This window comes from Loxodonta africana, chromosome 19 (assembly GCF_030014295.1).
Source record: "Loxodonta africana isolate mLoxAfr1 chromosome 19, mLoxAfr1.hap2, whole genome shotgun sequence".
NCBI lineage: Eukaryota > Metazoa > Chordata > Mammalia > Proboscidea > Elephantidae > Loxodonta > Loxodonta africana.
This window is the reverse complement of record NC_087360.1, coordinates 31,510,185-31,530,925: the sequence shown is the minus strand read 5'-3', so window position 1 is coordinate 31,530,925 and position 20,741 is coordinate 31,510,185. Positions and strand designations below refer to the sequence as shown.

At 47.7% G+C, this 20,741-nt stretch overlaps 1 protein-coding gene across 2 annotated transcripts in view; it reads left to right on the top strand.

Moving 5' to 3' along the window:
• The first annotated feature begins 859 nt into the window (after nucleotides 1–859).
• Nucleotides 860–20,741, top strand: part of KIAA1671 (KIAA1671 ortholog) — a 181,322-nt gene continuing 161,440 nt past the window's right edge. For both annotated transcript variants that reach the window (XM_003419167.4, XM_023559297.2), the window contains exons 1-4: nucleotides 860–1,524; nucleotides 11,753–13,369; nucleotides 15,362–15,449; nucleotides 17,761–20,610. In XM_003419167.4, coding sequence (XP_003419215.2) covers nucleotides 11,808–13,369; nucleotides 15,362–15,449; nucleotides 17,761–20,610 — 4,500 coding nt within the window. In that variant the 5' untranslated portion in view covers nucleotides 860–1,524; nucleotides 11,753–11,807. The remainder of the gene's footprint in view (nucleotides 1,525–11,752; nucleotides 13,370–15,361; nucleotides 15,450–17,760; nucleotides 20,611–20,741) is intronic.

The window sequence follows — 20,741 nt, the reverse complement described above, 5'->3', positions numbered from 1 at the left end:
GGGACTGGCTGGTGGTAGTGGCGTGGGGTGGGGTGGGGTGGGGTGCGGTAGCCAGAGGTGGACTGAAATCCTTACGTCCCTGGGACATAGGTCCAGTCTTGACCATCTTTTCAGGTTTTCCTTTTAATTTTATTGTGGTAAAATATATGCAACAAGAATGTTGCCATCTTAACCATTTTTAAGCGTACAACTCAGTGACAATTACATCCACCATGTTGTGCTACCATCACCACTATCTATTTCCAAAAGTTTTCCATCACCCTCAGACAGAAACTCAGCACCTTCAGCAGTAACTCCTCATTCTCTCCTCCCCCTGCCCCTTGGTAGCCGCTAATAAACTTTTGACTCTATATATTGGCCTATTCTAGGTATTTCATTTAAGTGGGATCATACACTATTTGTTTTCTTGTTATCTGACTTATTTCACTCAGCATAATGTTTTCAAGGCTCACCCATGTCATAGCATGTATCAGAATTTCATTTTGCCTCATGGCTAAGTAATATTCCGTTGTATGTATATACCACATTATATTTATCCATTTATCTGTTGAGGGACACTTGGGTTGTTTCCACCTTTTGGCTGCTGTGAATAATGCTGCCATGGACATTGGTGTTCAGGTGTGTGAGTCCCTGTTTTCTTGTCTTTTGGCTTAGTGCAGTGGCTCAACTCTGCCATCAAGGTCTTTTCCATGTCACCATCCTTATGAGCCCAATATAGTGGCTGTAGCTCCAGGCATCACATCCTGGTTCCAGGTAGGAAGAAGGGAAGGCAGCAATAGGAGTGGCATCTGCGCATTTTATCAGCTATGCAAAAGCCTCCCTGGATGCATTCCAGCCATTTCCCCTTACATCTCTCTGATCAAAATTGTGTAACATGGCTCCTACCTACAAAGGAGACTGGGAAAATGAGTGTCTGACTTTTTAGCCTTAAAGGAGGAAGCTGCGCCAGGAACTGTATCTGTACTGCTTGACTCCGATACCATGTTCTTTCTATTTTATGGTGGTTTCCAACCTTATAGGCTTTTGCCATAACAACATAACCACTGAACCATTATTTTATTTTTAAACTTTTCACTTTTTCAGAAGCTAAATAATTTTCTTTAAAAAAGATTCTTAAAGAAAAAACAAAGTATTGTAAATAGAAAACTAGTGTCACTTGCCTTAAATAGAAAATAACAGTAAGATTAAATACAATGAATATTTTTAAAATCTATTACTGCTGCTACTGTTGTGACTAGTGGTCTAAGCTTGAGACTGTTTTCTCTCTCTTAAATTTGGAGGTGAGCAGGTAACGGAGATGTAGGTGTTAAAGGCAAAGAAGCACCAAGCCAAGACTGTCTTGGGACGTCAACAGAAGACTCCCATGAGAATGAGAAAGAAAACAGCTGCACCCAATGTCATTCAAGGCTGAGCCTGGATATCACGGCATCCTCACGGTTACCTAACACCATCCTGTGTCCCACATGGGCTGCCTCCCACATCAGAGGAATCCAGCACTATCCCAATCTGCCTTGTCTGTGCCAGGTGTGAGTAGGTTCTGTGAAGGGAAACTCAGAGAGGAGGGGTTTATGCCTTGGGTAGGATGGGGGCAGGGCTGTAAATCTTGCAATGGGAAGACACTTGGGCTCATATCTCATACACGGTGTTATGATCGGGTAAATTGCTGAGGAAGGTTGGACGTCACTTTGGGCTGGAAAATCAGCATATGCTTCCTGGAGAAGGTGACATTTAAGCTGTCCTAAAAGGATAGGTATGTTCCTGGGTGTGGCAAACGTTTAAGCGCTTGACTGTTAACCGAAAGGTTGAAGGTTCAAGTCCACCCAGAGGTACTATAGAAGAAAGGTCTGGTGATCTACTTCTGAAAAATTAGCCATTGGAGACCGTAAGGAGCAGGGTCCTACTTTGACACGTATGGGGTCTCCATGAGTCAGAATCTATATGATGGTAAGTTGTTTTTTTTTTATAAGGATGGGTGGGATTTGGGCATATGGAAATTGTGGTGTGGGCAAAGGGCTACCCACAAAGAAGAAACAGGATGAAAAACACACTAAAATCCTGGGACCCATTTGGGAAATTGGGTGTGTGTTCAGGGCCTACCGTGTAGACCAGGATTAGGTTTTGGGGGAGAGAGGACTTGGATACCTTGTCCAAGGCAATGGGCAATGGGAGCCATTGATGGTTTTAGAGGTGGGGAGTGATGTGATGAGACAGGCTTTGAGCTCTGCACATAAGGCAGTTCTTGGGCCAACAGAAGCTAATTCCTTCAGAAATTCATTTGCACTTGAAGGGAATTATTTCTTTCTGGAATGCAATATGCCCTTTTTAGACTCCCTAAAGGGAGAGCATGTTGTATTCACCTGTTACTGAGCCAAGCATTGTACCTGGCATACAGCAGGTGCTTACAGACTGTGTGTTGAATTGAGTTTAGGGGTTGAGTTCCACCTGCAGTGAACATCAGTTCCTGGCTGGTCTTCCTTCTGGCTCGCTCTTCCAACGCCAGACCTGTCCAGGGACTCTGGGCTGGCCCCAAACTTACTCTTTCTGTGAGCTACTCTAATTGGCCTTGGAAGCCTTGTGGTCAAGTTTATTATGATCATGCCATAAACCAGGGCCAGTAAAGTTTCAAGGGAAGACAAGGCCAGCCAAGTGTCCTGGTTTATTGCTCACGAGACACCTTTATTGGGTCTGCCCCAGGGGAGAGGTTGAGAACTCTGGCCTCCGAAGCTTTGAGTTGAGTCAGCATGGGACGTGCTTCCTTTAGGTGCAAAGGTCCATTCGGGATATAACAAAAACTTTTAAAAAAGTTGTACACCCTTGAACCAGCGAGCTCACTTCTAGGCAATGTTTATCTTGAGAAAATAATTACATGTGGATGTTCACTGCAGTGTTGGTTATAATGGTGAATAATTCAGAACAATTTAAAGATCCAGTACTAAAACAAACAAACAAAAAAAACCCAAATTCGTTGCCATCCATTTGATTCCGACTCATAATGACCCTATGGGACAAAGTAGAACTGCCCCAGAGGGTTTCCAAGGAGCGGCTGGTGGATTTGAGCTGCCTACTTTTTTTTTTCACCTTTTGTTTAGCAGCCGTAGCTCTTAACTACTGCATCATCAGGGCCCTGATCCTGTACTAGAGGGTAGGTGATTTGTGTAATTGATGTCGTTGTTAGGTGCCATTGGGTCAATTCCAACTCATAGTGACCCCATGTGACAGAGTAGAACTGCCGCATAGGGTTTTCTAGGCTATAATCTTTACGGGAGTAGATCTCCCAGGACTTTCTCCTGTGGAGCTGCTGGGGGGGTTCGAACTGACAACCCTTTGGTTAGCAGCTGAGTGCTTAACAGTTGCGCCAACAGGCCACCTTCCTATGCAATTGTCTCTAATATACCCACTCCTCGCTTAATTTTTTTTTTTCTTCACTTATTGACAATTTTAGTTAGGTTCAAAAGACCAGGTTGTTAAGTGGAAACCAACGTTATATGAAAATGGAGGATGACTATATCATTACATAACTGCCAAATTTCATCATTACATAACTGCCAAGCCACTGAGAATCATGGCCCAGCCAAGCCGACACATAACCTTAACCCTCATACCCAGCATTACTCTTGCTTCATACCTTGGTGTTCGTTACTGCCAGACATACATTGTTGATGCACAAAATAGATAGTAGATTTTTTACTATTGGAAATGCAAAATGTCAGATAACAAGATAGTCAGTTAGCGAAGAGTCAGTGTAGAGTCCTATATAAGCATTAGAGTCTGTTGTATAGCTATTGACATGAAGGATGTTCATGATATATATTTAAAAATAAAATAAAAAGAGTATATGGTCTAATTCTATTTTAGTTTTGGCAGAAAGTTCCCATTTACATTGGCAGATGTCCCGGTTGACATATATCAGAATGGTAATAGTGGTTGTTGGCTCTGGATGGTGGGATTTAGGGTTATTAAAAAAACTTTTGTTCATATGTATTTCTGTATTTTAAAATTTTTTTGTACTTACCATGTAGGGCAATTGAAGAGGCCTAGTGAAGCTACAGAGTCGCTATGAGCAGAATCAACATGAAAGCAAAGGGTTTTTTGTTGTTGTTGTTTAGTGAAGGGGTGGAGTCCTGGTGGCTCAATGGTTAAGCACTTGGATGCCAACCTAAAAGTTGGCAGTTCGAACCCACCATCCTATCTGCAGGAGACCAAAAACCAAAACCAAACCCAGTGCCGTTGAGTCAATTCCAACTCATAGCGATCCTATAGGACAGAGTAGAACTGCCCCCATAGAATTTCCAAGGAGTGCCTGGTGGATTCGAACTGCTGACCGTTTGGTTAGCAGCCGTAGCACTTAACCACTACGCCACCAGGGTTTCCTCTGCAGAAGAGACCTGAAAATCTGCTGCAAATATTACAGCGTAGGAAACCCTAGGGGTCAGTTCTACTCTGTCCTATAGTTTCGTTGTGAGTCGGAAGTGACTTGATGGCACACAACAACAGCAGTGAAGGGGTGGGTCTCAGCCAGAATACTGTAAGGGCTTTGGATGCATAGGAGTCCCTGGGTAGTGTAAATGGTTAACACAGTTGGCTGCTAACCAGAAGGTTGGTGGTTCGAGTCCACCAAGGTACCTCAGAAGAAAGGCCTGGCAATCTACTTCAGAAAAATCAGCCATTGAAAACACTATGGAGCACAGTTCTACTCTGACATACATGGAATTGCTGTGAGTCAGAATCAACTCTACGACAACTGATTTTAGATAAAAAGGGGGCTGTCACGTCCTTGAGGAAGTCTAGTCTCTTAGGCAACTGAGTTCTCCACAACTTAGCACCAGGGTCGGCAAACTTTTCTGTAATTATCTGCCAGAGAAAAACTAATTTTTATTATAAATACTTTAGGCTTTTTATTATAAATAAGTATTTTAGGCTTTATGGGTCGTATGGTCACTGTCACAAATGCTCAACCCTGTTGTAGTACCTTGAAAGCAGCCACAGACAGTGCACAAATAAATGAGTGAGGCTGTGTTTCAATAAAACTTTATTTACAAAAATAGGAAATGGGCCAGATTTGGCCTGTGGGCCACAGTTTGCCAATCCCTGATCTAGAAAAAAACAGTAACAAAAAAGCAGCTTGATTTTCTTAGTGAGTGCTCCAGCCAGTTCAAAAACAGCATAAACAGTAGGAAGGGGCACACCAATGAAAACTGAAAAGGCAGATGTTTAAAGAGATCTTGGCAAAAAGATAATGTTGTCACCTTCCTCTTCCAAATGGGTGGTTGCACCTGGGAAAAGGGCATTGGGCCGAAGCAATCTGGATTTTGCTTTGGCATTTCTAAAATGCAAAAATCTTGTTGAAAAGCACCTGTTGAACCCAGTGTTCCCCCAAATCTCTTAACCATAGGACCCATTTGTGGGTGTGAATGTGACCTACCCACCTCTTTTTCCTTGGGGAAAAGCCACCTCCAGCTGTCCCTGTGGATTCTAGAAGTCTGGAATGTCAGAGGTGTGCTGAGCTTGAATGAGGAGGCCGTTTACCTGAAATTAAAAACCAAAAAAAAAAAAAAAAAGCCTTTGCGGTTGAATCGATTCTGCCTCATGGCGACCCCATGTGTTACAGAGTAGAACTGTGCTCCATAGGGTTTTCAGTGGCTGTAATCTTGACAGGAGAAGCCCCGGTGGTGCAGTGGTTAAGCACTCGGCTGCTAACTGAAAGGTTGCCGGTTCAAACCCATTAGCCGCTCTGAGGGATAAACATGTGTCAGTCTACTTCTGTAGAGATTTACAGCCTTGGAAACCCTATGGGGCAGTCCCACCCTCTCCTGCAGGGTTGCTATGTGTTGAAATCAACTGGATGGCAATGGGTTCCTTTTTAAAATCTTTACAGAAGCAGATCGCCAGACCTTTCTTCTGCCGTGCTGCTGAATGGGTTCAAACCACCATCCGTTTGGTTAGCAGTCGGGTGCAAACGGTTTGTGCTGTGCTGAAATCAAGACTATGCTAATTAAGGCAATTCTTAACAGAAGTATTAAAACTCAGGAAGAAACTTGGCTCTCACCACTTCTCCTGCCGGCAAAGGAATTTCATTTAGTCTCTCAGCAAACCTTTTTGAGCACCAGCTGTTTATAAGGAATCATGAAGGATGTAGAAGATTTAGTTGTGTCTCAGAATACAGAAAGTGGGACTCCAGAGCCTGGCTCAGAGCCATAGTAGATAGATAGAATACAAAGCACATAGTAGTATATAGTAGGTACTCAATAATTGTGTATTGGAATGAATGAATAAATGAAGAAATGACCTAGGACCACTGCCATGGGGACAGAGAGGATGTACTCCAACAGCGTTTGACATTTTGGTGGGGCACTTCCCATGAGTGGCAGGGTGGCGGGGCAGCAGAGTCATATCTAAAGGATGGCAGGTATGGCATATGCCTTGGGCGCCACTTGAAGGGGAAGCGCCAGTGAGCAGTTTAATTTGGCCTTCACGGTTTCTACTGCCAGCTGTGAGAGATCATTCAGCAATTTAAAACTAATTGCCGTAGGCCTACTTTTCATAGATGTGCTTCTGTTTAGACCCATCTGTGGCCGCTGGGCGGACAGACCATACGCGTGTACTGCAGCCCTGCTCTTGTAGAAGGACAAGCACATGGGTTTTGCCTGTCCACTCTTGCCCCTTCACACAGTGCACCCCACGGGATAGATTTGCAGATTTAAGGGCTGAGGTCACATTCCAGAAGGTGCTGGAAGGTGTCAGGATAGGCCCACACCCATCACCAGATGGTGGCATTCCCAGGGTATGGTACCCGGAGATGACTGAGTGAATGGTTGCCGAGCGCCCAGATCGGATCTAAGGCTGTAATTATGAAAGATCGTCAGCAGCTGTTCGAATGAATCAAAGCCTCCCAGTCTGGGAGAAAAGCTGCCAGACTGCTAGGTTTTGAATGGAAGCGCTTCCCTTGCCTTCTCCCTCTGTGGGCCTGTCGGATTTCCTAGGAGACTGTGAGCTCCGTGGCTGTTGCCCTCAGCACCCAGCACCCAACCGGGCATTTGACAGGTAGGCAATCCGTGTTTGTGGAAGGAGCATTGGAAGGATGGACAGGTGAATGCTTTCAAATGTCTCCTGTCTGATTTCAGTAACTGTTGCTCTTGGCGACTCCCTTCCCAGGAAAATGGTTTTCTCTGCATGAAATTGCAGGAAATGGGAATTTCAAAGTTTACAAATCAATTTAGGGAGATCGAGCTTGAGGACTTGGCGGGTTCAGCAGCAGCAGAGAAAGACCCATTGCTACTGTCACTGCTTGAGGTCAGACTGATGTAGTCTCGTTCTTTACTGATGTCCGCTACGGCTTCCTGGCCTTCCAGGTGGACACCTTGCTTCCTGTCTGCTGCCCATTGCTGACCTCCGTAATAAATGTTAAAAAATAATACAATTAGAGATTACTCAGATCAGTTTCCCTTCTTTCTTCAGCCAGTCCCAGGGAGCTCTTGTTTACCTTGCTTTGGCCATGTTGTTGTGCCGTCAGTGCCATCGGTTTGGTTCCAATCTGTGGTGACACCGTGTGTTACAGAGCAGAACTGTTCCATAGCAGTTTCTTGTCTGTAATCTTTATGGGAGCAGATTGCCAGGCCTTTCTTTCATAGCACTGCTGGGTGGGTTTGAACCACCAACTGTTCGGTTACCAGCCAACTGCAAACCATTTGTGCCACCTAGGGCCCATGGCTTCAGACATAGTGCTCAGCTAATTTAGAAAGAGTGAATGAGGCTACCCCAGGAATAGCAAGCAGCTGGCCTCTGTGTGCCTGGGCTTCTGAAATGTTTTGGAAGAGACCCACGTCTCTTAAATCAAGCATAGCATATGTGATCCATTTAAAGTGAGGTTTAAAGCCTATATTTAAATTGGTTGCCTTTTACAACAGGTTAAGTAAAAATCGGAGAATCGAGGGCTTCTGGGTTTGGGAAGGACTTGAAAATATTATTTAGCCATCCACTATCATAGCTTAGAAACTCTTTTACCTTCGTTCATTGATGTATTAATTAATTCACCGCACCATTCATCAAACCATATTGACATATCAGGCATTTGCCAGGCATTTAAAATTAAAACTGGCGAGGAAGCACAGGATATTAAACAGATTACAGACAACAGAGGCACTACTCTGGTAAAGAGAAGTGCCTACCAAGAACCTTGCTTTCTCTTCTCTCTCGTCTTGCCCTTCCCTGTGGGATGGTCCCTAAGGCAGATCCAAGGAAGCCAACCCATTGCCATCAAGTTGATTCCGACTCACAGCAACCCTATAAGACAGAGTAGAACTGCCCCATAGAGTTTCCAAGGGTGTAATCTTTATGGAAGCAGACAACCACATCTTTCTCCCATGGTGGGCCTGTTTGTGTGTGAGCGAGAGGGGTGTTCCAGAGAGCAGGCGCAGCCCGTGCAAGGCCCCGCAGAGGTGTTTGAGGACATACTGCTGCTGCTGCTGTTGTTAGTTGCTGTCAAGTCAATTCCTACTAATGGCCCCCCACATGTGCAGAGCAGAACTGTGCTCTGTAAGGTTTTCAGTGGTTGTGACCTTTTGGAAGGAGATTTCCAGGCCTTTCTTCCGAGGCTCTTCTGGGTAGGTTCGAGCCACCAACCCTTTGGCTAGTAGTAGAGTGCTTAACCATTTGCACCACCCAGGACTCCCGAGGACCTGCAAAAGGTGCAACGTCCGAATACTGCTGAGCATGAGAACCAGGAGAAACAACTCCCAAATTAGCCAGCATCGTGAATGCTCAGAAGTCACCTCCTTCAGGTCTAGTGAGTGACCAGGGACCGCCACTCCCACTTCTGGGCATTAATCTTCCTACTCCTCCCTGCCCTCACATCCCGCTTAGTAAACCATGACATTTATTCCTCAGGGTTGTGATTGCGTGTGTGTGTGTGTTTCTTAAGTGGCTGTGAGTTCCCTGATTGCCAGCAACGTTTCTCAGGCATCTTAGTTCAGAGTCCCCAGCACATGGTAGGTGCTTAATCATGTATCAGAGGAACAGGGGAGATTTTTATTGAGCACCTATTTATGCACACACACATATAAGGATATCATATTGAAAAGCCGTAAAGCGCGTTTCCCAAGCTGCAGGAGATGCCAGCAGATGCAGTTGGAGCGTGAGAGCGTTTGCACCGTCTGTGCACATATTGCTGGAACTCCAGTACTGAGACTGTCGTCCTGTGTCTCTCCAGAACTCAGCCAGCTGGGATGGTCCACTTGTGCCATGGGAGTGTGCTGACAGCCCTGGTCATCATGCAGGGGTGAGATGTGACACCCTTGGCTGCTTCTGGCAGTCACAGGGCTTGCCAGTGCCAGTAAGTAGGGCTGGTGCTCAGCCAGGAAAGGGAACTGGAATGTTGAGGCGTGCAGGGTGCCTGTGGGTTCTGCCAGGCATTTTCTCAGTGGTCTTAGCGTTCTGTCATTGTCTTGTGTATGTCTCATGCCTGGGCTTCGTGTGTGTCCCAGAGCAGGGTTTCCAGAGGCCATGGGGGGCGGGCTGTAATGATGGATGAATAGCCGTGATTTCTGGTGGGACCCAGGTGCTGGAGAGCTCTGCCCAGGGTCTCTACACGGAATTCTCCAAGGCCAGGGTGCTGTATCTGTCTGTCTCTTCCTGTGTCTGTCAACCTCCAACTCTGCTTCTAACCGCGTCTGGACAGTGTGCCTCGGTTTGGGGAGACTGAATCTGTTAGCACCATCGAGCGTTTAAGGAAGAGAAAATATCAAAATCTGTCTGCCATTCTCTTCTGGAGGTGCTGCAGGGTGAGTCAGAGCCGGCACAGCCCTGGGGGCCCCTAGGAAGAGCAGCCAGTGGCTTGCGTGGAACTGAAATACCTTCTACTTAGTCCCTTTAGGTGGGGGCGGGGGACAGTTTTGCAGGGAAACATGACACTGGTGTGAAGGACCAAGAACGGCAACTTGTCTGGCACTTTTTAAGACCAGAAAGGAATAAAAAATATTTTAGAAAATTAGTTACTATATATACGTATATGTATATATATACGTATATGTATGTATAGGTATAAAAAATAGGTGTATGTATATATATATATATATATAAAACACAACATTTGCCAATTCAGCATTTTTCAGGTGTACATTTTACTGATATCAATGATATTAGTCATGTTGCCAAATTTTCCATCACTACAGACAGAAGCACGTGGCTTCCTAAATAATGGCTCCCCTTTAATTTTTAAAAAGGCAGAGATGGTTTTTCAGCTGTGTGGTTGGAGGTGAATTGGGTGCCCTCTCTGAGCCTTTCCCTCATCTCCATAGTGGAGATAAGGACAGCCCCTGCTTTTCAGGGTTGTTGGTGGATTAACTGAGAGAGGAGGGCTCAGAGCAGAGCTCTGAGCTTGATAAACTAAGGACTTACGTCCTGAGCCTCTGGGAAATGCCATCTAATATGTACCCACGAGGGGTTGTGAGGACGCGGTTTATCAAACGTACAAGCACTTGTCTTCACTTGAGGCCTCACACATGGTAAACCCTCACTGTCACTTTTCTTATTAAGATCCAAATCCAACCAGACCCCCTGCTGTCGGGTCGATTCCAACTCATAGCGACCCATAGGGTTTTCAAGGCTGTAAATCTCCATGGAAGCAGACTGCCACATCTTTCTCCTGCAGAGTGGCTGGTGGGTTAGAACTGCCGAACTTTTGGTTAACAGCTGAGCGCTTTAACCGCTGTGCCACCAGGGCTCCTGCCTTATTAAGAACAGGAAGGCATAAAATAGTTGGTCAGCAGAGATGAAGCCAAAGCCAAACACAAAAAAGCAGCAGATTGTATGCAAAAAGTGGGGACACCCCCATCCCCGGACAAGGCATCTGAAAGGGCCAGAGCTAGTGACAGAGGAGAGGAAAGATAAGGATGGCCTTGTGGAGCTGGGGGCTGTGGCTTGGGTTCAAGGTCATTAACCAGCTTTGTGACCCCAGGGACTCCAGCTTCGGGTAGCTGTGTGAGCTTTGACTGGTTACTTACCCTCTCCGTGCCTGATGTCCCACCACTGATGTGTGATGTGGGAAGGCTCTGAAATGATAAAATATGTAGGGTAGCAGGAGTAAGGGAAGGAACCCTCATGGCTCAGTGGTTAAGTGCTCAGCTGCTAACTAAAAGGTTGGCAGTTTGAACCCACCTAGTAGCTCCACAGGAGAAAGACTTGGCAAGCTGCTCCCGTAAAGCTTACACCCTAGAAAACTCTATGGGGCGCTTCTACTCTGTCAAATGGGGTCACTGTAAGTTGAAATCCACACTGTGGCACCTAACTACAGGAATAAGGGAACACTAGGGCTTCAGCTGGGACTGCATGGTGTGAATTTTGGGGTGAGACCTGGGTTCGAATGCTGACTTCACCTCTTACTTGCCAAGTGGCTTTGGGCCAGTTACTTCCCCACTCTGAGCTGGCTTCCTTATCTGTACAGCAGAGATAATCACTTTTTACCATAAGACCTGACCTCCAGGATTAGCTGAGTTGGGCAAGTCCCAGCCAGTGTTGGCGTCTTTTCTGCAGTGGGGAGAATGTCAGTGCCGTTTGAGCTGAAATGGACTTCAGAGAAGGCCACTTAGTCCACTTTCCTTGTCTGGAGCTCAGAGAGGTGAAGGGACTGGTCCAGGGTCACCTGGTGAAGTCAGAGGAGCTCCGGGTCCAGAACCAGGGCTCTGGTCTCTCACTCTAGGCTCCCCCAAACCACACCCAGACACTGACTGAATTTGCAAATTTTTTTTTTTTTTTTTAGTGATTGCTTCTCCTTTTTGGATATTCTTGATTCTTATGGATCTGCAACTGTAACCATGGCAACACGGGTCGAGGTCAGCTCCCTAACTTCTCTGACGGGGGTGCCAGGCCTCAGTGAAATCACCAAGGAGGAGACCTTGAAGCGGACCTACTTCTGCCAGGCTGGCGAAACCTCAGGGGCTCCTTCAGCACGGATTTTGGAAGGAAAAAGCCCTCTCAGAAGCCCAACCCGCTTATTCCCTTTGCCGAGACTCGCCCCCAAACCCTTCTCTAAGGAGAAGGCCCCTGACGTGAAATCCCCGGTTGCATCTTTGTGGCCAAGGCCGTCTTCTTCCACTGGGTTCTCTGAGGATGTGGTAGTGAAGACTCTGGACGAGAGGTTGCCCACCCTGCTGGGGCAGGAGGCAGGTGGTAGGGAAGGCCCAAGAAGAAGCTCTTCTCTGTTCAACAAAGCCCCGTTCCTACAGCCCAACCCCAACACCATGATTCTCTTTGAAACCATCAAAACTGGACCTACTCTGGGAAAGGGGGCTGGTGAGGGGGCACAGGAGGCCAGCAGAGGGGTATCTCAGGAGCCCCCTTCGGGCTCCCGCCCTGAGGTGGCTGCCAAGCCTGCCCTACCCTCCCGAAAGCCTGCAGGGACACTTCCCCGACCCACTTCCCTGTCAGAAGAGACAAGGCCAGCTGCATCCCAAGAGAAGAAAGGCCAAAATGAGCCTCTCTTGAAGGCTACCAATGTGGAGGACACTGTGGGGCCCAGTCTGGAGACCCGGCCACGCCTGAAGAGAAGGCCTGTGTCAGCCATTTTCATTGAATCCATTCAGCCTCAGAAGCTGGCCCCAGGTGGACCGGCCGTAGTGGGGAAAGCGCCGCCCACCCCACCTGAGAAGACGTGGGTGAGGAAGCCCCGGCCTTTGTCCATGGACCTCACGGCCCGGTTTGAGAGCAAAGAGGCCTTGCTTAAGAAGGTGGCTGACGAGGGAAATGAGGCAATGGCAGGTTCCACTGCCCAGTGTTGGGGGACAGAGAGGTCTGACCCAGAGCCCAAAGTGGACAGGGAGTGTTTGGTCAAAGCAGAGGGTCCCCTTCATGAGTGGGATTCAGACTTCCTGGAGGTGGTGAAGAAAATCCACGAACGGAAGGAGAAGATGATTTTTAACCAGGCGGAGACAGGCAGCCCCAGGACCCCAGGGGGCTCAGCCAGGGTTCCTTCCAAAAATGACCAGAGTCCTTGGGAAGAGAAAGCTAAGCTGAACGGGGAGCCAGAGAAGGCACCCGAGTTCCCTTCACCCAGGTCTGGAAAGGGTCAAGAATCTGCGGAGGTCAAGAGCAGTGTGGCTGACGGGGAAATCCCAGCGGGGGGAGAGTGGACCTCCAGGGGAAGCGTCAAGAAGCGCATCAGCCTGTTTGGGGAGGAGAGTACCTTAGTCCTGGCAGGGGGGTCTGCACCCCCGCTGGCTGCCCCCGAGTCCTCCTCAGCAGCCCCTGAGCCAGAGAAGGGGGGTGTGAGTGTCCAGGAGCGGATCAAAGGCTGGGCTGCTGATACTGCTGAGGCAAAACCGGAGATCAGGAGGAGGGTGTTCCAGGCGAGGCCACTGTCAGCGGATTTGACCAAACTGTAAGTGGCAGCATCCGTGGGCCTCAGCCTGAGCTGCCTCAAACTGCCCACCGAAGCCCCTGTGGTTGCATGCTAGACCCCTTACACCCCCTTCCTCAGTTAACTAACAGTCCTGAGAGAAAGTGGTGGCTGTTTCCATCTCTCAGATGAAAAAGCTGAGATGTGCAGAGATAACTCAGGTTCCCTCTGTGTACAGTGGTACCAGTAGACAGGCAGGGAGCTTTTCTTCCTTATCTCTTCTCATATTTGCGGAATGTCCATAAAGTGGAAGGTATCGTACCCATTTCACAGATAAGAGTCAGAAAGGTGAGGTACTGTGAGGAAGTTGGGAACCCAGATATAATTCCAGCTCAACCTGAGAACACTTAATATTTGGCCTATGCCTCTGTGCAAAATAAAATCTGAGGGGTCATGATAACCTGGGCAGGTCACTTAAATAGGAATAATACTAAGATCCTCCTTGTAGGATTGAAGTAAAGACTCAGAGAATACTGGGGACTGCACAGCCAACGGGAAGCTCTCAATACAGTGTGGCTCAGATGATATTAATCTAGTCTGTTAATAATGATTTTCTAAGGTTGGCCTTGCCTCTGATATATTTTGCTCCTTTGTTTTCCCACAAGTGGCTTCTCAGGCACAACACTGCAATGTCACTGCGTGTGATTCACCTGCTTGTCAGTGACGTGCATGCCACTGGCATATTTTTTCCAGGGTGGAGCTTCCACGGGCAGGACCTCTGGGCACACTGCCCTCCCGGCCCTGGGAATCAAGGCAGCCAGCCTGGCCAAAGCGAGACCGGGACTCTCAGCACATTAGAACCACCCAAGAAAGTGACCCAAAGTGATCTCTAAGTGCAGCCAGGCTGGAGAACCCCTGAGTTAGAGTCACAGAGAAAAGATCACCAGAAGCTTCCATTTCTGGAAAATGCCCAAGTCCCAGGCCCTATGCCATGTTATTCCCATTGACAGTTGAGGAAACAGAGGCTCCGAGTCTAGAAACAATTCATCTTGCGGCTTATGGCTGGCACCTGGGAGACAGACATTGCGTTTCTGAGCATGAATCAAGGTTACCAGCTGCTGACTCGTAGTGACCCTAAGCGTTCAGGATAGAATTACGCACCACAGGAGTTTCATGCTTGTGACATTTCGGAAGCAGATCACCGGGCCTTTCTTCCGAGGCATCGCTGGTTGGGTTTGAACTGCAAGCTTTTGGTTAGTAGCCATGCGCTTAACTGTCTGATTTCCCTCCCCTCCCTTTTCTCTGCCATCCCAAGCCTGCGTTAAAAACACTTGCAGCGTCTTCTGGCACCTACTCCAGAGAACTCTCCAGAGATGGAAAAGTTCCAGCCCCATTCTCTCTTCTCCTTGACAAACGGGGGAAACCAAGGCCCAGAGAGGGACAGTGACTTGGCCAAGATCACCCAGAGAGACAGAGGCAAACCGTGGCCCCACATTCCATGTGGCCTGCTGCCCCCTACTCCTGGGGCCAGGCTGTGGTGGGGCTGTTTTTGTGCCTGGGTTGCTAACAACAACCACTAATTATCCCTCCTGGGGCACCTTCACTCTTCCCTAAACACCCTCATGTAGCTATTAGGGCCTTGCGTAGCCTCTTATCTGCCTTGCAGAGAAGGATGGGGAGGTGTTAATTATACCCGTTTTATAGATGAAGGAACCGAGGCTCAGGTGAGGTCACATCCTGCCCCAAGTTCCCCGCAGTGAGGAGGTAGTAGAACTGGGACCAGCAGCCAGGTCTCCTTGCCCAGCCTGGGGCTTGTCCACCCGATGATGCTGTGTTCAAGGTAGGCTTTCCCCACTGTGCCCAATTGTCAACTGAGATGGACATTTTCGCTTTGACAGAGGAAATCGGGCCATGTGGCTTTGATGATCTTAATGCTGATTGTGCCCCCCCAGGCTCTGGAACTAGTTATGGGGTGTGGACTGAGGGGAGTCACAGCTTCCAGCCCTGTGAGAATAACTGCCATCTCTGTGCCAGGTTTTCAAGTCCTGCGTCAAGCAATGAAGTCAAATACGAGAAGTTTCCTGAGCCAAGTAGCGAGCTTCCAAAGGTCTCAAAAGAAAAGGTAAGGAGTGACTGTTGGGACACAAATTGTTTTCCAGTGAGTACTCATGCGACCAGGTGTTGTGGAGTCAACTCCAGGTCATGATGACCCCGTGTGTGTCAGACTAGAACTGTGTTCCAAAGGATTTTCACTGGCTGATTTTTTGGAGGTAGGTTGCCAGGCCTTTCTTCTGCAGCACCTCTGGGTGGCCTTAAACCTCCAACCTTTCGGTTAGCAGCTGAGTGCGTTAACCCTTTACAGTACCCAGGGACTCCTGGGTAGTTATACTGATTGGAGAAAGGTGCTTCACGATCTATTCAACAGCCCGATCTTAAATGTGGTTTATAAACAACATAATCATCAGGTGTTTATTTTTTCTGTGTGAAGAGGTGGAGGGAGTATGGCTTTCCCATAAGAAACATTTCCTATTAAGAAACTAAAATTTAGGCTGAAAAATGTTAATAGAAACTCCCTTCAGTTCCTTCACTGTGGTTTTTGCTCTCTTCCCCGTCCTAACTGATCATCAAGCAATAGAAGAAAGAGGTAAATTACCAGCAATTAAAGTGCCTAAAAAGTATTTTTATTTATTCCATTTAATAAGAAAATGCTCATAAAATAACTACTAGTTTTAACTGGTTTGTGGTCAGTGCTTTGCAGATTTTTTTTTTTCCGAAAACAGCTTCATTGAGGCAAAGGGACATGTAGGAAACTGCACATAAGGAGCTGTGGTGGCCTAGTGGTTAAGTGCTCAGCTGTAACTGAAAGGTTGGTGGTTCAAACCTAGCCAGCAGCTCCTCGGGAGAAAGACCTGGTGATCTGCTCCCATAAAGATTACAGCCTAGGAAGCCCTGTGGGACACTTCTACTCTGTCACATGGGGTTGCTATGAGTCGGAATCGACTTGAGGGCACCTAACAACAACAAAGTGCATATATTTAAGGTGTACAAGTTGATGCGTTCTGACACCAACACACAGGAGAAACTGTCATCACAACCAAGAAAATGGACATTTCCACTACCCTCAAAAGTCTCCTTGTACCCCTTTATCCTCCCTCCCTACCCAGCAAGCTCTAATATGCTTTCTGTCGTTATAGATGAGTTTGCATTTTCTGAAGTTTTATAAAAATGGACACATACAGGATATATTTCTTTCACTCAGCATAATTATTTTGAGATTCATCTGTGTTGTTGTGTGTATCAATAGTTTGTTCCTTTTCATTGCTTGCTGAGTAGCATTCCATGGTATGGATAGACCACAGTTTGTTTATCCATCCACCTACTGATTTACCTTGGGGTGTTTCCTATTTGGGACCCCTTAGAAATAAAGTTGCTATGAACACTGGTGTACAAGGCTTTGCACGGAAAACTATTTTTTTTTTTCTCTTGGGTAAATACCTAAAACACCAAGGAGTAGAATGGTTGGATCACAGGATCAGTGTTTATTTAACTTTTTAGGAAACTTGTACAGAGTTTTAAAAATACATCAGAGCTTAACAACAAGAAGACAACCCAATCAAAAAATGGGAAAGGACTTGAATAGGCATTTCACCAAAGAGGATATTCAAATGGCCAACAAGCTCATGAAAAGACGCTCAATGTCACTAGCCGTTCCAAAAACCAAAACCTGTTGCTGTCGAGTTGATTCGGACTCATGGTGACTCCAAAGGACAAAGTAGAACTGCCCCCTAGGGTTTCCAAGGAGTGGCTGGTAGATTCAAACCACCATCTCTTGGTTAGCCGCTGTAGCTCTTAATCACTGCACCACCACCGCACCCCTATGATGAAAACAACAGAAACCCACAGGTGTTGGTGAGGTTGTAGAGAAACTGAAACCCTCACCCATTGCTGGTGGGCATGTAAATTGGTACAGCCACTGTGGAAAATAGTCTGGTGGTTCCTCAAAAAGTTGAACACAGAACTACCACATAACCTAGCAGTCCTGACCGTAGGCATATACCCAGAGAAAGTGAAAGCAGGAATGCAAGCAGAAACCTGCCCTTTTGGTTTCTCACAAACACTGCTGCTGAACTTTCTTATTTACGTAGACGTGTGGACACGGGCAGAGGAAATTGTCCAGATAAAAGGAAATGAATATTTTAAAATCATAATCACGCCAAATTGCCCCAAAATTGTATCTATTATGTTCTATCCAGCAGTGTCTGAGAATGTCTATTTTCCCACATTCTCAGTCACGCTAGATGTTTTCAGCCTTTTACGTTTTCTGATATATCGCTGTTTTGATTTTATAAGCAGCCGTTTCAATCATCTCACATTTCCCTTCCTATTTTGAATCCTTTAACGTTGGATTGTTTCTTTCTTTTTTTTTTTTCCAGCAGAAGGAGGGGCATTGTTTGGATGGATCATCTGCCCCAAGAAGCCCCTGGAAGCCTGGGACGCTCCAGAAGAAAGCCCAGCAGACAGAGCAGAAAGACAGCTCTAAACAAGACCCAGACAACTGTCCACGTGAAAACTTGATGGGGTCCCCTTGCACTCCTGATGTCGCTCCGGAAGATGATGGAAACTTCCAGACCGTGTGGGCCACGGTGTTTGAGCATCACGTAGAGAGACACACTGTGGCCGACCAGTTGAGACGCTCTCCTTCGGCCACAGTCCCTGGCGATGTGCCCGATACCCCTGTCTCAGAGTGCAGACCCGGGCCTGACAAAGGCTCTTGGCTGGGAAAGGTCCTGCCAGAAAAGAGAAACCCCAAGAAAGACAACTCCAGGTGGTTCGAAAATCCTGAGACAGAGAAATTGGGACAAACGGCCCTTTCAAACGGTGAGCTGAAATGGTATCACACGCCCCTCCCAGAAAAATATCCTTTGGGAGACAAGCGCACTAATAACCCCTTCTATAAGCATGTGGAAAACCCTGCCACATCCCAACGGGTTGAGCCAAAGTATGCCATTGTGCACACAGTAGGGGAGCATGCCCACAGTGAGGCCATCTCCACAGTTCACGAGGAGAAAGCCCTGGCGCTCAGGAGCAGCACATCTCTGCTCTCACAGAAGGAGAGGCGGCTGTCTCCTGAGGTCCCCCCTGTGGACCTGGACGGTGGTTTGGAAGGTCAGCCTGGGTCCGTCCAAAGAGCCAGTTTAATTTGGGAAGCTCGAGGGAAGCATGAGGCCATGGCACCAAAGCCTGACTTTCGAGAACCAAAGGATGTGTTTGGGCACAATTGCCCATCACCAAAATGGACAGGTGGGGCCTTGGTGAACTGGAATAACGCCACCATGGTCGTCAGTGAAGAGAAGGGCTCGGAGCTGAGCCCTGCAGTTGCCTGCAAACGTTCGGCCAGGGCCTGCGTGCCTGAGGCTACCACTGTGAGGGCAGTCAAGGCCAGCATCCATGAGGTCCAGCCCAAGGAACCTGAAGGAGCAGGAAACAAGCTGGAAGGCTTCCTTTCAAGGGAAGAGAGGAGTGCACCCCAGGGCTGGCTTCTAGATCCTCCTTCCAGGGCTGAGGATGAGCCCTTTGACTTCCGAGCACAGGCACATCCAGGTATGTTATCTGTGCAGAAAGGACCCCTTGTTGTGGCCGCCAGCGAAGATGACCCAAGGCCGACTCTGACGCCACAACCAGAAGTGAAAATGCGGAAAACAAGTCACATGGACCAGAGAATGGAGAGGTGGAGGCGTCGGACTTTACCCCACGATGTGAAGTTTGAAGAATTCCGCTTCCTCAACCCAGAACACTCTTCAAAGGTGGAGCAGAGGCAGACAGATTATTTGACCCCTACAGCTCGTGCCTTAAGGAAACCTCAACTGTCCCATGATAGAGTGGGGACCCAGGAAGTGAACCCAGACGTGTCACTGGTCCAGACTCTTCCACCAGAGAAGCAAGGGTCTCCTGTGGAACCCAAGGTGACATTTTTTGCAATAACATATCAGATTCCTGATGCTCAAAAAGCCAAGAATGTTGTTAACCCAGGGCCTGAAAATGTGATGGAACATTCTAGAAAAATACCTCCCCCTCCATCTCCTCATTCTTTAACACCTACTTTAGTTTCTCTTAACCATGAAGAGCCACTGCAGTCTGTGGGCAGTAAAACCTGGGCTAAGGGAAGAGAGTGTGCAAATGTCAGCTTTTCAAAGAATTTGAAGCCAGCTGACCGTCCGTTATCTCTGGGGGATAGGATTCTGGATCCTTCTAGTGAACGAATCATTGATGTTGATGCTTTACGGATTCATCAAGGATCAGAAGACGTCACTGGCTTTCAGAACAATTGGAAGGACAGTGAGAACAAGATGTCCTCCAGCAATGCTCCCAGAACTACCCTAACTTTAATAAGTCACTCGAAAGCTGGCAATCTTGTCAGAAGGAAGACGGATGTGGTCAGGGAGACGTTCCCAGGTAAAACCAAAGATGGCTATCGATCCAGTGTTCTGGATATTGACGCCTTGATGGCTGAGTACAAGGAGCAGTCGACGAAAGGCCCTGGGGAAGCTCAGGAGAAGAAAGAAAGTCCTACGGCCGAAGTCAGCAGCTCACCCCAAGGGAGGCTGGAACGGGGTAGGAGAAGCCTGAAGGAGGCATCCCAAACAGAGGGTCTTAGGAAACAGGCCAGTTTTGCTGAAACAAACCACAGTTCCACCCCCAGCTCAGGCAAGCAGCTGGTGGAGACCCTGGACTCAGCCACGAGCACCAAATTTAACCCTCCTTTGTGGGCCCTGCCGCACCCAGCTTCTGAAAAATACCTAGGGACCTCTCCCCGTCCTGTGGTTCCCAGGAAAAACATCTTGGGCATCTCTGAGGATGAAAAGAAGGCCTTTGCCAGTAAACATTACACCCCCAAGTGTCACAGTTACTCGGCTGAGTCCAAGTCCTCTGGTTGGGGGGAGGATCAGAGCAGCGGGGCGAATGTGCTGTCCAGGCCACCCCTTACTGACCAGAAGAAAGGGACCCCGAGGAAATCCATCGGTAGGGAAGATGAGGATAAGGGTGCCCAGTGGGGTGACCACCCACGGGACAGTGGAAGGTTGCCACTGGACATCAAGAGGGCCTATTCGGAGAAGGGTCCCCCCACCAAAATTCGAGAAGGCCTGTCCATCATGCAAGAAGCCAGAGAGAGGAGACAAGAGCAGCCCAAAGGGAGGCCCAGCCTCCCCGGGGAGAGTTCAGAGGCCAAGGAGACCAAAATGGGGCCTTGTCGGCGGGAGTCAGGGAATCGAGACAGCCACAAGGTAAGAAGGCTATTTCAATTTTTTTTTTTTAATGTGCTTTAGGTGAACGTTCACAGCTCAAGTTAATTTCTCATACAAAAATTTATACAGATATTGTTACGAGACATTAGTTGCAATCCCTGCAGTGTGAC